Source organism: Anguilla anguilla, chromosome 9 (genome assembly GCF_013347855.1).
Source record: "Anguilla anguilla isolate fAngAng1 chromosome 9, fAngAng1.pri, whole genome shotgun sequence".
Lineage (NCBI taxonomy): Eukaryota > Metazoa > Chordata > Actinopteri > Anguilliformes > Anguillidae > Anguilla > Anguilla anguilla.
The window spans coordinates 19,275,158-19,289,114 of record NC_049209.1 but is presented as its reverse complement, the minus strand read 5'-3'; the positions used below and the strand labels follow the sequence as shown (position 1 = coordinate 19,289,114).

The following is a 13,957-nucleotide window of genomic DNA, read 5'->3' as shown; positions in this document are numbered from 1 at the left end:
CCGTGCACCACCTGGGATTTGATCCTGAAACCTATTCATTTACTGAAGTAACTCGCTAGGTAGAGATTGTTCAAAAAATATGTGGCCTGAATTTTCATTTTGTTGGTTGTGTATCTACTGTGTATCTTTTAGTTAGTCGATTCTTTGTGTGTGTGTGTGTGTATGTAGGCTATGTGCTGCTTTTGTGAATGCTTATTTTTGGGTATGTGTGTTGTAAATGCCTGTGATTTATGCCAGTAGTCATTGCTTGTAGCTGAGCCATGCATACAGTGAATTGAAATGCATGCTCTTTCAATTTTCATTAATAAAAAGGCCTCTCACTCTGACTTCAAATGTTACTTGTACAGCCATGGATGTGCAGGAGGAGACGTCCAAGCTTTTTAACACAAAACCACTCTTACCGGGCAACGAATTAACTAATTATCACCGGAGCCAATGCGCTGAGAGTGTTTGGGGCCGGCCCCATCTCTCCAGAGGTTGACTCCCGACTGATGTTCCCTGCTGAACTCTTTTGTCTTTCCCCTGCTTAAGCTTGTCCTCTCGTAAACGAGCTCATGAATTTTAATTATGAAATGGGCCCGGTGTCATATTTCATTCACGCGCTGGCTGACGTCCCGCCATAAACAGCTGGGGGCTGATTGAATGGGGGTCCTTCCTGCTGAATGGAGCCGAGGTCCCCGCTCAGCGAATGGGATGCAGCGAGCGAGGGGAACGATTCTTTAACATAAAATGTTATCTAAATTTGAATAACATATCATTTGATACACACGTCGAGATATACCATGTCACTTCAAATAATCTGCTGCACTTGAACGGATGCCACGCAGGTGATGAGGGTTTTTACATGGTTAAGAATATGGTAGAACAGCAATATACTGAAAGCATGCAAAGTGAAAAATATTAATTTAATGTAATATGGTGATATAAATCTCAGTTGGGAATTTAGGTTCCTGTGAAAGGAAGGTGTATGAGCATAGAGGGCAGGACCCATAAAATGCAAGGGTCAACTTAATGTTTTTTTAAATTTTTTTTTTTAAAGTCACAATATGGGATATGTTTGTACCACGACACATGGTACTCACAAGGCTTGTAACTGAGTACAAGAGCATACAAACAAGTGTTAGTGAGTGAATTTTCTGTATTTGAACATTCGCTGTATTCTGTCCATATCAAAAGTTCTCATTTTAAATGTACCCTGCATGATAATTGCTCTCCTGTGTTGATATATGTATTGTTTGAGTTTAATTTTTTTTTTATTATAGTGGCAACAACTGATGTAGGGTATATGGTAGTATATGTTTCTAATATGTGCTGTGTTGTTAGCATGTTTATTATTTGTTTAATTTTTTGGGTAGACATGCAGCTATAGTTTATATGACTAGACAGCTTATTTTCTCAAGTGGTGGCAACACAGGAAATTCTTCCTTCGTGGTACAGAGGAAGCAGCAGGACTTTTTCAAACTGGCCACCCACAAAAAAATGTTCTGTTGCCAATCCCCTGTCCAGGCAAACTATTCAAGTGTCTTTGTAATTGAAGGAAAAAAAATACCAAGGGGATAAATAAATAGATACACCCCCCCCCCCCCCCCCCCCCAATCCCCTGGCACCCTTTCGTCTGACTCAATCTCACCATCATCTTCCTGAGTCAGCACATTTCCCTTCAGTGATGGTATCTGAAGACCAAAGAGACTGGGAGACAGGGTGGAGTGCTCAAAAGTGGTTTGTGTCACTGCAGTGGGGGAAGGTGGTAGGCAGGATATGTTATGATCCCTGTGGGGGTGAGTTTGCTTGGCCTGGCTAAGGCTGAACTGCCAGGCCTGGGTAGGATGGGGTGACGGCCGGGAAGAAGCACGGTGGGACAAGGCTAATCAGAGATAGCCTCTGGTCTTAGCTAACCTGTGGAGACAAAAGCCAGATGGATGATAATCACATCACAGCCATGGGATATCTGCTGATGCCTAACCAGCCTGCTTGGAAGCGGACAGATCTAGGTTTTTCAGCTCCAGGTTAATAGGCTATGGTTGTGGGCCATTAATATGCGACTCTTATTGAGGCTGTTGCATGAAAACAGTAGCACTGATTCAATGAAAAGTGTGCCATCATACCATTGAGATGAATGCCTGAGGGAAGCTGCATGAAAAAGAGACACAGGCAAGTAAACAGGACAAAGTGGTTGTATCTGCACTGTCAGTAAATGCTAAATATACTGTAACAATTGCCACATCTACAACTGAACTGTTGTTTATAAAATTATATTTTTATGACTCTGAATTGGTCTTTGTTCTTGGAGGGCGATGTTGCATGGGATTCACTCTGGGATTTAGATTTATGGCATTTCTGTGCAACTCTCAAGTCCTTGTGAAGTGGACATGTAGGATGTGATTTATTGCTGCAAATGAATTATACCCATGACTCAGTTACAAGACAAGGCTGCTTTTAGGGATGTGTTAGTGTTAGGATACTACGTGTTGTCTGTGGAAGACTGTTAACACCTTCCACCCATGAATCCATGGTCAGTCCAGTGCCTCCAAGCTGGTGACAGTCCATTACAGTGAGTTATGCAGTGTAAACAAATTAAAGGGATGGCTGGGAAGCAGAGTGATGGCAGGAATTAAGGGATCCCGATTGGCTGGGAGAAAATCTCTCATCGATGTGGAGGTGTCCCTTCGGCTGTGTTCGGGAAGTCAACCATGTGCTTGGTCCACTGGCATGCGATAGCTGTGCTCCACTTTAGGGATTGTTTGGTAAAATAAAATATAAAAGGTTCTTCTAGCACAACCAAGCGCATTACAGACTTAATGTTGATAGTACTAAAGAACCAGTACATCCCATCAGAGAGGAGTAAATGCATAATATCTTATTTCAATATCTTCCCATGTCAGGATCAATATTTATGAGACTAACTAGATTCATATTGACACTGATGTGTTGGCCAAAATTCCAGGGTCAGGCTTTGCTAATGAACCACAGATACTTATTCTGCTGGATCATGATCTTGTGTAGCTCCTATTTTAAGCAATGATTCAAGCCACCTAACTTAATCCTGGCTAATACTTGCTGGAAACAATCAATTGCAAGTAATCAATTTCACATACTTAAATTTCTATTTTCAGATAAAGAGAATATGCAGTGAAGACTCTGTACTAGGAATGAGGTCAGGAGTGTTGAGAAAACAATAAGGTTGTGTGGTTTCAGTCATAATGATGTCAATCATTGTCACAGACTGACCTACAACAAGCTTCTCACAAGGGCGTGACTGATAAAGAGTCAACACAAGTACAAAGCAATATGACAGGATGCAGGAATTTATGAGGATTTTTGCAGGTGTGGTTGGTCAATAGTACTCAACCACAACCATCTCACACCGCTTCAGTATCCACCCCTCCATTGCATATTCTCACTGTGTGCCTCGCATCTGTACAGCAGAGGCCATCCTCTGAAACTGACCACTCAACTGAATTGACAATCATAGTCATACAAGTTATTTGGAGCCCTATTAAAAGGAGACCTGTCCATTTATCCCATTCAAATGGTTTATGCTTCAGCCCTCTCCAAACACTCTGTTCGCTCTCTTCACTGTTGTTCAGCGAAAGTTTCAACATTTTAATTTCTCAAATGGCAGCTGTCAAATGTGGGTTATAACTCCGCCTCTTTTGATGAAGCCTTGTTATACTGTAATACAGGGGACGGCAAGTAGGGCTATATCTATTTCTAATTTTATACCAACTTCTTCTCTTAATTATGTAATTAACCTAATCATTTACATGGTCTGACACTAGCTAAATTTCTTGACAAGCTCATGAATGACAACTGTTTTTGTATCTCTGTATAAAATATTTCACTGTGTTCTAGTGAACTGGCGTTGGAGTATACAGTTAAGTAATTATACACCTAACTAGCTAATTTGGGCAGAGTTTTTGATGTAAACAAAAACCTGCGTGCATACCTGCCCAAGAATCTGAACTGGCGTCCCCTGTTATAATGTTACTGGTGGTATGCAGTCATATGTGTGTGTGAAAACACTTCAGGTCTGCAATTTGTGGTGACTTTGTAGATTGCGTTTTGCATGTGGTTTTCCCTGCCTAAACTGTTATAGCCACACATTTAATAAGAAGAGCTAACAAAAAATACCTACATGCCTTACGAACCCAAATGGTGTCATCTTGGCATTTAAGAAATTGTCCGTTGTAGTAGCTCTATTGTTGAGTTTGAAAATGGATTCTTTGTCAAAGGCGTGAAAATTTTAACTTCTGCTTGCTAGCAGCAGCAGTGGCGGCAGTGGTGGCAGCTGCGGTGTTGCCCAGTGATGCAGCCGTGCCGGGCCATGTGTTCTGTACACACTGTCTCCAGCCAGGATCCGTGATGTAATCATGCTCTTCCTCTGAGCAGAAGAAAAGGGCATCTGGCACTTTGTTTTCACAACATGGCTGATCTGGCTGAGAATTTTCCATGCGACCTTTCCCAAAGCCAGAGACAGTGTGTGCGTGTGAGATGGCACGCTCTTCAGGAGTCCGGGATGAGATTGCTTCCATCATTTGCGCATTCAGGAAGCTGTAAAAACTAGCCTTTTAATTACAATGTACCATTTGTTGAATAACTCGTATGGGTTTTATGACTCATCCTAAAAATACATGTCACGGACCACATTTTTTAATATTCCAGCAAACATCCTTACTGATTGCATGAAAATGGACTCTGATCTGTCAGGTCTTTCTTTATTTGCATTTCCTTTTGGATAATGCTATAGGTATAGCTGTGCAAAGATTTGTTATCTGTGGTACTTAATTATGTTACAGTAAAAATTGTTATTTGTTAGGTTGGCATTTGACATTTTAAATGGGCCCCTGTGCCATTTTTGTGATGCTGCACTGGAGAGTAACACTGATGTTCTCCACTAATTTGTGCCACTCTGGATAAGAGCATCTGCTAAGTGATTACAGTTTAATGTAAATTTATATTCTTCAGATGGTTTCCGTTTTTGATTTAAGTCATGATTTGAATGGCCACTGAAACAGAAGCGAGCACTGCTGGCAGGTTTAAGCTGAGTTCACAGTCAGACACAGGGTGCCTGAAGTAGTCTCTGGTTTCTCTTCTCTCCCCACTGAGCCCAGCTGACTCGGCCACGCCTCCTTTAGCAGGGCAGACAGTGTAATGAAGGATGGCTTGGCCTGTGTGCCGTACTCCCGCTTGAGGAATACACACACCCACTGTGTCCAGTAAAATGACAGGTGCATGTTTCTGTTTGCTGTGCCAGAGCAAGGGTTGGGCTCAAGTCCATTTGAATTCACTGTTCTGGAAGTGAGCCCCTTCAGCACGTACTAACAAAAGTATGACATTCGCACCTGACTCATGGGTCACGAGTGAGGAATATACACAACCACTGTGTCCCAGAGGAAATGCACCCTAGACTCACCCACACCCTAGAACCTCTCTTCCCCACATGTACAGCCTTAGTTTCTCTGTGGTGTCATTTTTCAGGTGCATGCAGGGTTGGAGTCAGTTCCTTTTGAATTCACTGAATTCAGGTATTGAGGCCCCCCAACACATATTAACAGAAATAAATGACTTGCACAGTCACTATGTTGCCATTAATTGTCATGTTGTTATGTTACCTTGTGAAGTCTAAATGTTAATATGGTCAAAAAAACTGAATGAATCATTTTTCTTTTGTGCACAACAGTAAGCGAGAAAAATTAATTTCCTTTAATGGAGTGTTTGTTCTCTCAGCCAATAAAGAGGGAAATTACCTGATTTCGTAGATTTGCTAAGTCAGGTGTTCAAGGCACATATACAATTACAGCTGTAAAAGTGCTATAATAAGATCAAATTAATGATATATATGCAGATAACCTAGCAGGTTGTGTATTTAGCTTGCGTACATGTCATATGTGCTTGCGCACTGATGTGTGTTTCCTCGTGGGCTCTGAGGTCAGTGGCGGTAGCCACGGCGCCCAGTGTGGTTAGATATGGGATGCTTCGTGTTTGCAGTGTGGGATGTATTACTGTGTGGGCCCTGTCAATCACCGGTGAGGGTCGCTGACCTCAGGGTGTCACTGCATTCCCAGCAGAATACACATCACCCAGGCATCCTGCAGAAAGGCCCAGCGTCTCCTCCTCCCCGTCCCTCAGCTCTCAGAGGCTGTCAGACGGAGCTTTTTAGGGAAAAAGGAGCCTGGAGGGGCACTGTTCCAGCATAGGCTGATGTGTATGAGGAGGTAGATAAGAGCATATCTCCAGGGAATGTTTTTTATTACTTTTTCTTTAGGTTTTTCCTCTGTACTATTTCATGGATGGTCCACTTCACATAAAAATTGTAAAATGGCAAGGTTCTCATACTGTAGCTCACATACAAACACACACACGCACACATGCAATGTTGGGATGGAGGAGAGAAGAGATGATTCTTTGTATTTTCTGCTTTTATTTCCTCTGCTGGATGAGCCTTTGTGGTCCCTTGTGTTTCACATGCACGTGTCCCAGCAAACCTAACAGCCCTCCTCTCTGTGCACAGGGTGCATGCTCTGCTTTGGCCAGTCTACCTTTTTTCGCTTCAACCACCCCGAAGAGGCTCTCAGGATGAAAAGCATGATGGCAGGAGGCGACCAGGGTACCAGCGGCAAACACAGGCTCCATACAGGTACAGCACATATGTACATGTACACCACACAGGTACCTTATAATATGGGCTTTGTACAGGTACAGCACATATTTATACATACACCACTCAGGTACCTTATAATATTCAAATTGTTATAATATCTCTGAGAATAGAATATTAGAATATGCTCTGTCTGAAAGTCCAGCAGGGTTTTTTTTTGTCAGTGTGGTGGTTACAACCTGTATGGCCTTGGTATAGTTTACACTCCAAACCCCCCCTCCCTCCCAACACACACACACACACACACCCAATACTATTAGCTTGAGGATAAAGAAAACATGAGCACCTAGCTATATGACATACTGTTTAATTACAGAATTGCCTGCAGCAAGAGTGCCTGGTGTGTGTAGTTATAAGGCTTGTTTTTATGAAGAGAGAGAGAATATGATCCAGTAGAGTGCAGACATAGCATGGTCCAGACTAGCTGACGGCAAGGGTATGTTATAGGAAACCTGTACATTGTGATTAATGATCAAAGACAAAGTGCATATTGGGTGAAATACGTGTGTGTGGCTGACATAACTTTGGGTTCCCCCTGTGTTTATCCTGATCATGTGCTGTGCTAGAATCTGGGAGGGAATGCACATGTACAAGAGCACATAGTGGGACTCATGTCCCTTTACAAAAGCAAGTTTACCAAGTTAGGTGGTTAAATTGCATGCGTTGAAGAACTATTCAGGGTGAGTTGTGTTTTTCAACAGCTTTGCAGACTAGCAGTCAGACAGCTGGCTGGGTGGCTGGCATGAACCCTGATGTTATTTGCCAGTGTTAATGTTTGTTGAATATTCATTTATTTTGGGCTCTTGTCATTTTTTCTGTTTTGAAAAAATGATCTGGATATAGCTGATTGTTTTGCAAAGCAATGGCTGGCTTTCAAGCATTACCTAACAGGGGTTACATTTTTTCTATCCTCTTAAGCACATCTTTCTTCCTCCACTATGGTAGTCTGGATTCCACTTCAGTGGGAGTATCTCTCATATGGATGCACTGTGTCTCTGCTGTTAGCTCCGATCTCATTGTCATTTGTATCCTGAACCCCATAAATTCCACATTCAATGTCATGTCAACCTTCACATACGATTAACAAGCACACTCAAGATCACAACATCCAAAGTGCATGAAATGGCTTCAAATAAAATAACAAAAAAATTATATTAATTTATATTAGCCTTACTGTTTTATGTCATATAAGAGTCTTTTTATTGGCAAAACCCGACCCTTTAGCTCACACTCAAGAGCTAATTGTTTGATTTATTGCAAATATATGTGCGCTGGGAAGTGCTAGAATCTGGGAGCGTTAACAGAACCCCTCTTCTTCATGTCCCAGAACAGTTTTGTAGGCCACGCGGAGTCAGTTTTTATTTGACAAGTGTCTTCATCGTCCCTATTTTTAACACTCACTTGCTATCTCGTATTTCGCCTTTCATTGGGTTCACATGCTCGTTTTCTCTGTCACTGTTTCTTCACCATGCCTGGGTAATCGCAAATCTTAATTTATTTTCCCTGTGTACGCTTCTGGTAAATATCAACTTTGGTGCAGCCTTGGTTACAGTATCCCAGGGCCAGGACACAAAACATGTTCCGTCTGAAATAATAATAATTCGCACGTATGCTTTCTGTGTGTCACAGTGAATGCTTTGGTAAGAAGGCGCTGGACAACTGTTTGTTCCGTTTGCACACGCTGGGACTGCATTCGGTATATCAGTAGATTTGGGCGTGTGCGCGTATACTGTATGTTTGTTCAAAAAAATTGCGCAAACGAGCGCCAAGATACGAATAATCCAGATCTTTTTGTTTTACCGTAAAATGATAATAAATTTAAGAGTGTATCTTATTGTCCGTTCTCTGGAGTTTTTCGGTTTTATTTTTCGAAATGACATGGACGCTTCAGCCTTCAACAGTGCATAGTGACAAAGGAGGAAAATGTAGCCTAGCCTATATCGCAGGGCTCTTTAAAAGAAACCGGGAATACAGAAATTGTTCCCGCCTCCAAGAAGCTCACGGTCAGTCAAACCAGCACCGTGGACAGAGGAGGGAGGGGGATGTGTGAGCGGGCAGCGGTGCCTGGCACACGGAGAGCAGCTGGACGTCCACGGTGGCAGCGCTGTTGAGCCGCGCCTGGAGGTGCCAAGTGCTGGGTACGACTCAGCCGGTCATTGAGGTCGGAATGCTAAATTCAGGCGTCTCCCTCAGAGCTGGCGCGTAAGCCATTTCATACCGGCTTTCTCAAAAGCTTATCCCCGTCCGTAAGTACCGATTAAATTCGCGCTTTTCGTTGTGGCTAAATCAAAACAGTGTGATTGGCACATCAGCCGTACAGTTGTTTTATTGTTTTTGTTGGTAACGTTTTCCGTTTTTTTTTTCGTTTGTAAATTACGCTGCAAATGTACATTACAGATGCATGTCACAGAGCCAGCTACACGCCGTATGTTGCCTAAACATGCTATAAAATTAACCAATTGCCTACAAGACCGTGTCATTGTAAATGACAATCGCTTATTTAAACCGAACACGGTTTGAATCTTTGAAATACAACGTGTTTGTCACCGACTCCGAACACTCATACTGGTTATAATGATGTTACTAATGTGTCTCTCAATCATAGTGACAGCACTCTGTTACAAAAAACCGAATAATAATGAAATAGAACCGAGAATGATGTTGGTCCACTGGAAAGGGATGCACGTTAGCCTAGTTCTTTTCTGAGCAGCGTATGAATTATTTGTGAATCCCGTTTTGTAACTGGGGCACAGTTTTCAAGGTTGTGAGATTTTTATTTTATAAATCTTACAGTTTTAATCACTTGACCCACCTCGGTTTGTTTATTGTTACATTATGCCTATAAAGCATATAGTAATTCAGCGTTTGATACAAAAGATGGTGGCTAATACTGTTTCGAATAGTCTCGGATAACCTAGTATTTAAATGATGTCCTCTGTAGAACACGTGGACACATCCTTGTTTTGCTGATCGTTGGTGTTTTTTTGCATAGATGTGGCACTTCTTGGAACTCCTCAAAACATGGAATTTAGTGCTGGTACTTTGACTGTGAACTTAAAAATGCAACTCTTGCATTCCTAGACCCTGGCCCAAAGCTTCCCTCGTGGCCATTGATTTTTATCTTGAAACTGGATGTGTTGCGTGATCTGAAGGGTTTAATCGATGGCAGCAGTCTCATTGATTGCTTTGTATGATTATCCTGGACCCCTGTGGCACATTGTTTTTGACAGCACGTCAGATAAGACTGATCGATTACTGTCCGTGCGAAACTATCGATATGTTGAAGGATTTTAATGATTCAGTAAATGATAACAATATTATTGGTGTAGTCGTGTGACAGTGTTCGCACTATACGATCATCTTCAGATAACACATTATTTCAAATGTTTCTTCAGATAAACCTGTTTCCTTGCTTGGTAGATTGATGGATTGATTCACCAATTTATTAGTTGGTTTATTGATTAAATCCTTACTGACGAAGCAGGGCTGATATCGTTGGTCTCTCGCTGTCAGTTGGAGTCTTGTGTCTCAGAGTAAGGGGTCAGACATTAAGATCAAACTCACTGATATCGTACTGTTTTGCGTTGGTGTGAGTCATGCCGTAATTCGGCTGAACTATTGCTTTGATTCTCACCCTTATCTGCTCAAGGCCTTCTCTCCCATGCCTCTGGCCCCACGTCCCGCTCAGCCATTATGTGCTGCCCAGCATTTCCGAATGGGAAATTGTACTGGATATAATTGGAAGGCGGGCTGCGGATTTAATTTTAGCAGCGTCCGCAGATTAGCCCAGGATTATAGCACAACTGAAAAACAAGCAAAAAATGACTGTTGGTCTTTACTCTTGCAGGAGCTTATGGGATCAGTCATTAGAGAAAATGCTTCGTATGGAAGTAGAACCAAATATTTTGTTGAATTTTCCAGTAAGATGTAGTAAAATTTTTCTTCTGGTAGGCTGTAGCTCAAAATAGACCAATGCTTTTGTTTTTTATGTGTGTACAACGTGTAGCATGTTTGACCTTGCTCTGAGCAGTGCACTGTTAGCTCCCCTGGGTGCATGTATGCCTGTGTGTGTGCGTGTGTATGTAACTGTGCATTTGTGTGTGTCTGTATTAATTCATGTGAATGATTTTGTGCGACTATTTTAGCGTGCATATGTGTATGTCTCTGTGTGTGAATATTTGTCCATAACTGTCCGTTATCAGGGGTGTGTATTTGTGTGTACTTTTGTGTATGTGTATGTGTGTATAATTGTGCACATGTTTGATTTTATGTGGGACTGTGTGTGTGTTGTACATGTGTGTCCACATAATTGATCACATGCATGTGCCTGTAATCATGCATGGTTGCATGTGTGACTGTGTGTCCATGTATGTGTGATCATGCATATGTGCTTTTCGATTTCTTTTTGCATGCATGTGGAATTTTGCGTATGTATATGTGTTTCTGTGATCATGCTTTTGCACGTGTGACTGTGCATGCATAAGTGTGCAATTACATATTTCTTTGTGTGCAGAATTGTACATATGTATGCGTACCTGTGATTCTGTGTGTGCACATGTGTATGTGTGTGTGACTAGTACATGTGTATGCGTGTCTGCGATCGTGTATAGTGCATGTGTATGTGTGTGTGATAACCTATGCCTCTCTTCCACAGACTCAGATAGCCTGGTCAATGGGAACCACCAGACAGGGCTGGCAGAGACACACCCAGCTCCCTACAGCAGAGCCCCCCACCCTGAGCACAGCGCCCTGGTCAGCTCCATAGAGAAGGACCTGCAGGACATCATGGACTCCCTGGTGATGGACGACTCCCAGCCCTCATCCTCCTTAGAATCTAGGAAACCCACGGGACACCCCGTCTCTCAATCCCCGGGCTCCCCCGTGGTGAACGGAGGCGGTGGGTACCTGCTGACCCCGCCCACTAGCCCGGGGGCCATGTCCGTCGGCTCCAGCTATGAGAACGCCTCCCCGCCCTTCTCCCCTCTCTCGTCCCCGTCGGCAGCCAGCAGTGGCAGCTACACCAGCCCCTCTCCCGCCAGCTGCCCGGACCAGGGCCTGTCGCTGCCCCCGGTGCCCACACGATCCTCCAGCTACAACCACGCCACCCAGCCGCCCGTGGCCCAGCCACGGACTGCGTTGCCCAGCTACGCGACCGGCAACGGCGGACAGAAAGTTCCAGAAAGCCCCCGAGTTCAGAGGAAGGGGCTCCTGGATACACCCCCGAGCCCCGCCCAGGGTTGTCGGGGTACCGGTCAGGACGGAGCTGGGGGGAGGGGCTCAGACAGTCCCAGGCCTCCCCAGGGGGTGCCGTTGGTCTCAGTGTCTGTTCCCACAGGGGACACGGCGTCCTCTCGAAGCCCCAGGCATACCCCCAAATTTCCTACCACGTCCCCTTCCCCGTTGCACTCCAGTCCCAGAGTGAAAGCGGGCCTCCAGGATCGCCCGTCCAGCCCCTTCCGAGACCCGGGCCCCGTCGACCGCTCCCTGGCCTCCAGCCCCTCCAGACAGCTCTCCCAGACCCCCCGAGCCTTCCAGCCCCCCCTGGACCCCATCGTCCACATCGTCCAGGGCGGGGGTCTCCCCCAGCAGCCCCCGCGCTCGCTGCAGCCCCCGGAGAGCCCCCGCCTGGCCCGCAGGAGCCAGGAGGGGGGCAGCAGCATGCGGGAGCTGCCCCCCCTCAGCCCTTCCATGTCCCGCAGGGGAGTGCCCGTGCTCCCGGGCGCCCTCCCCGGGACCCCGCCCCCCGCCTCGCGGGCAGCGGACAGACCCCCGGGCAAACCGGTCCCCGAGAGCCCGCGGCTCCGGCGCAGGGCCGGCTCCCCGCTGGACGAGCCGTTCGGGGCCAGGGGGGTTCGAGCCCGCAGCCCCTCCCCCACCTCGGGGCTGCTGGCGGACGGCGGGGGCGGGCGAAAGGCCGGCTACGGGAACGCCCTCTCCCCCGCCTACAGCCTGGGCTCCCTGTCCAGCTCCTCCCCCCTCGCCAGCCCCCGGGGCCACAGGAAGTTGCCAGGAGGCTCCGGGGAGCCCAGACACCCCCACCCCGGCATGCGGGAGCGCAAGAACAGCATCACGGAGATCAGCGACAACGAGGACGAGCTGCTGGAGTATCACCGGCGGCAACGCGAGGAGCGGCTAAGGGAGCAGGAGATGGAGAGACTGGTGAGTGTCCAGCATTGGGCTTCTGAGTCCTTATCTGCCCGATCAAGGGAAGCCAGGAACCACAGCTGCCCGTTTCCCATAATTCACTGCATGGGTAGGGAGGGGTTATCGAGAGGGCAAATTTAGTTTTTTGGAATGTCTTTCTATTTTAAGCCCTCAATCCGCAGTGACACATTGCGGCTAGCCTTTGGCTTCAGAAAGCATGCTTACCTTTACCTTGTCATTATAGCATTCTCAGTATGAATAAGGAAGGATGTTATTATCTTTCTTTTTATTTATTTTATTGTTGAAAGACACACTGAATGGGATGAGATTACAGAAGCCCTCTGCACAGTCTTAGCTGGTGCGATCTGTTTGTTGCTTTGAGTGTGTCTGTTTAAGATTTGCACCGTGCACAAATGTTTCGCTGACAAAGTCCTTCGATGTAGGCTTTCCCATGTGGCAAAATGAAGGTGAGGTAGGCCTACATGTAGCTGTGCTGTGGAATTTTAGTATGCGTTCAGATGGGCTGTAGAATGCAAAGTGGCAGTCTGTCACATTGAACCACCATAATTTATTACCTTTTTAAGCAACTGGAAACTTAGCGGAATGAGTAGAATTTAAACCAGAGACCGTTTTAAAATGGTGCACTATTTACTATCTACTTTTGGGCTTTTAAGCTACTGGAAACGCAGTCAAATTTCAATCAGAGACGGTTGCACAGGAGGCTGTCAGCTGTGTTTTTCCCCATCCAGGCGTCAGCGTCTGGGTCCTTACTGTGAGTGGGGGGGGGGTCCAGTGCTGTCCATGTTGCCGTGCCAACTATGAATGTTCTGTGTTTTGCCGCATTACTGTTCATAATGGAAACACATCCAGAGCACTTTGAGCAAGATTCAGCGAGAGCAGAGAGAGAATCTCGTCACCTTCAGGCGCAACTATCAGAATATCGGCTCCAGAAATAGGGATCTCTCGCAGCAATTTCACTGTGTCGGAAGGCGCTGGGTTTCCATGGTGACATGGTGTACTGTATTTGCTATTCCTTATCCCCGGTTGGGGAATTCAACGTGTGGTGTATCCTGTCTCTCAGCTAAATGGAGCAGCCCGCTGGCTGCTGTGGGCCGCTTTAAAAAAAAAAAAACTTTCCTTCAGCCCAACGAGGCG

General features: G+C 45.4%; 1 protein-coding gene across 19 annotated transcripts in view; it reads left to right on the top strand.

Annotated features, from left to right (window-relative positions):
* The window catches only part of phldb1a (pleckstrin homology-like domain, family B, member 1a), an 81,537-nt gene that overhangs the window by 26,433 nt on the left and 41,147 nt on the right, over positions 1-13,957 (top strand). For all 19 annotated transcript variants that reach the window (XR_004766898.1, XR_004766899.1, XM_035433251.1 and 16 more), the window contains 2 exons: positions 6,512-6,637; positions 11,313-12,817. Coding sequence is in view for 17 of the 19 variants with exons in the window: in XM_035433251.1 (XP_035289142.1) it covers positions 6,512-6,637; positions 11,313-12,817 (1,631 nt within the window). In the remaining 2 variants the exon portion in view is untranslated. The remainder of the gene's footprint in view (positions 1-6,511; positions 6,638-11,312; positions 12,818-13,957) is intronic.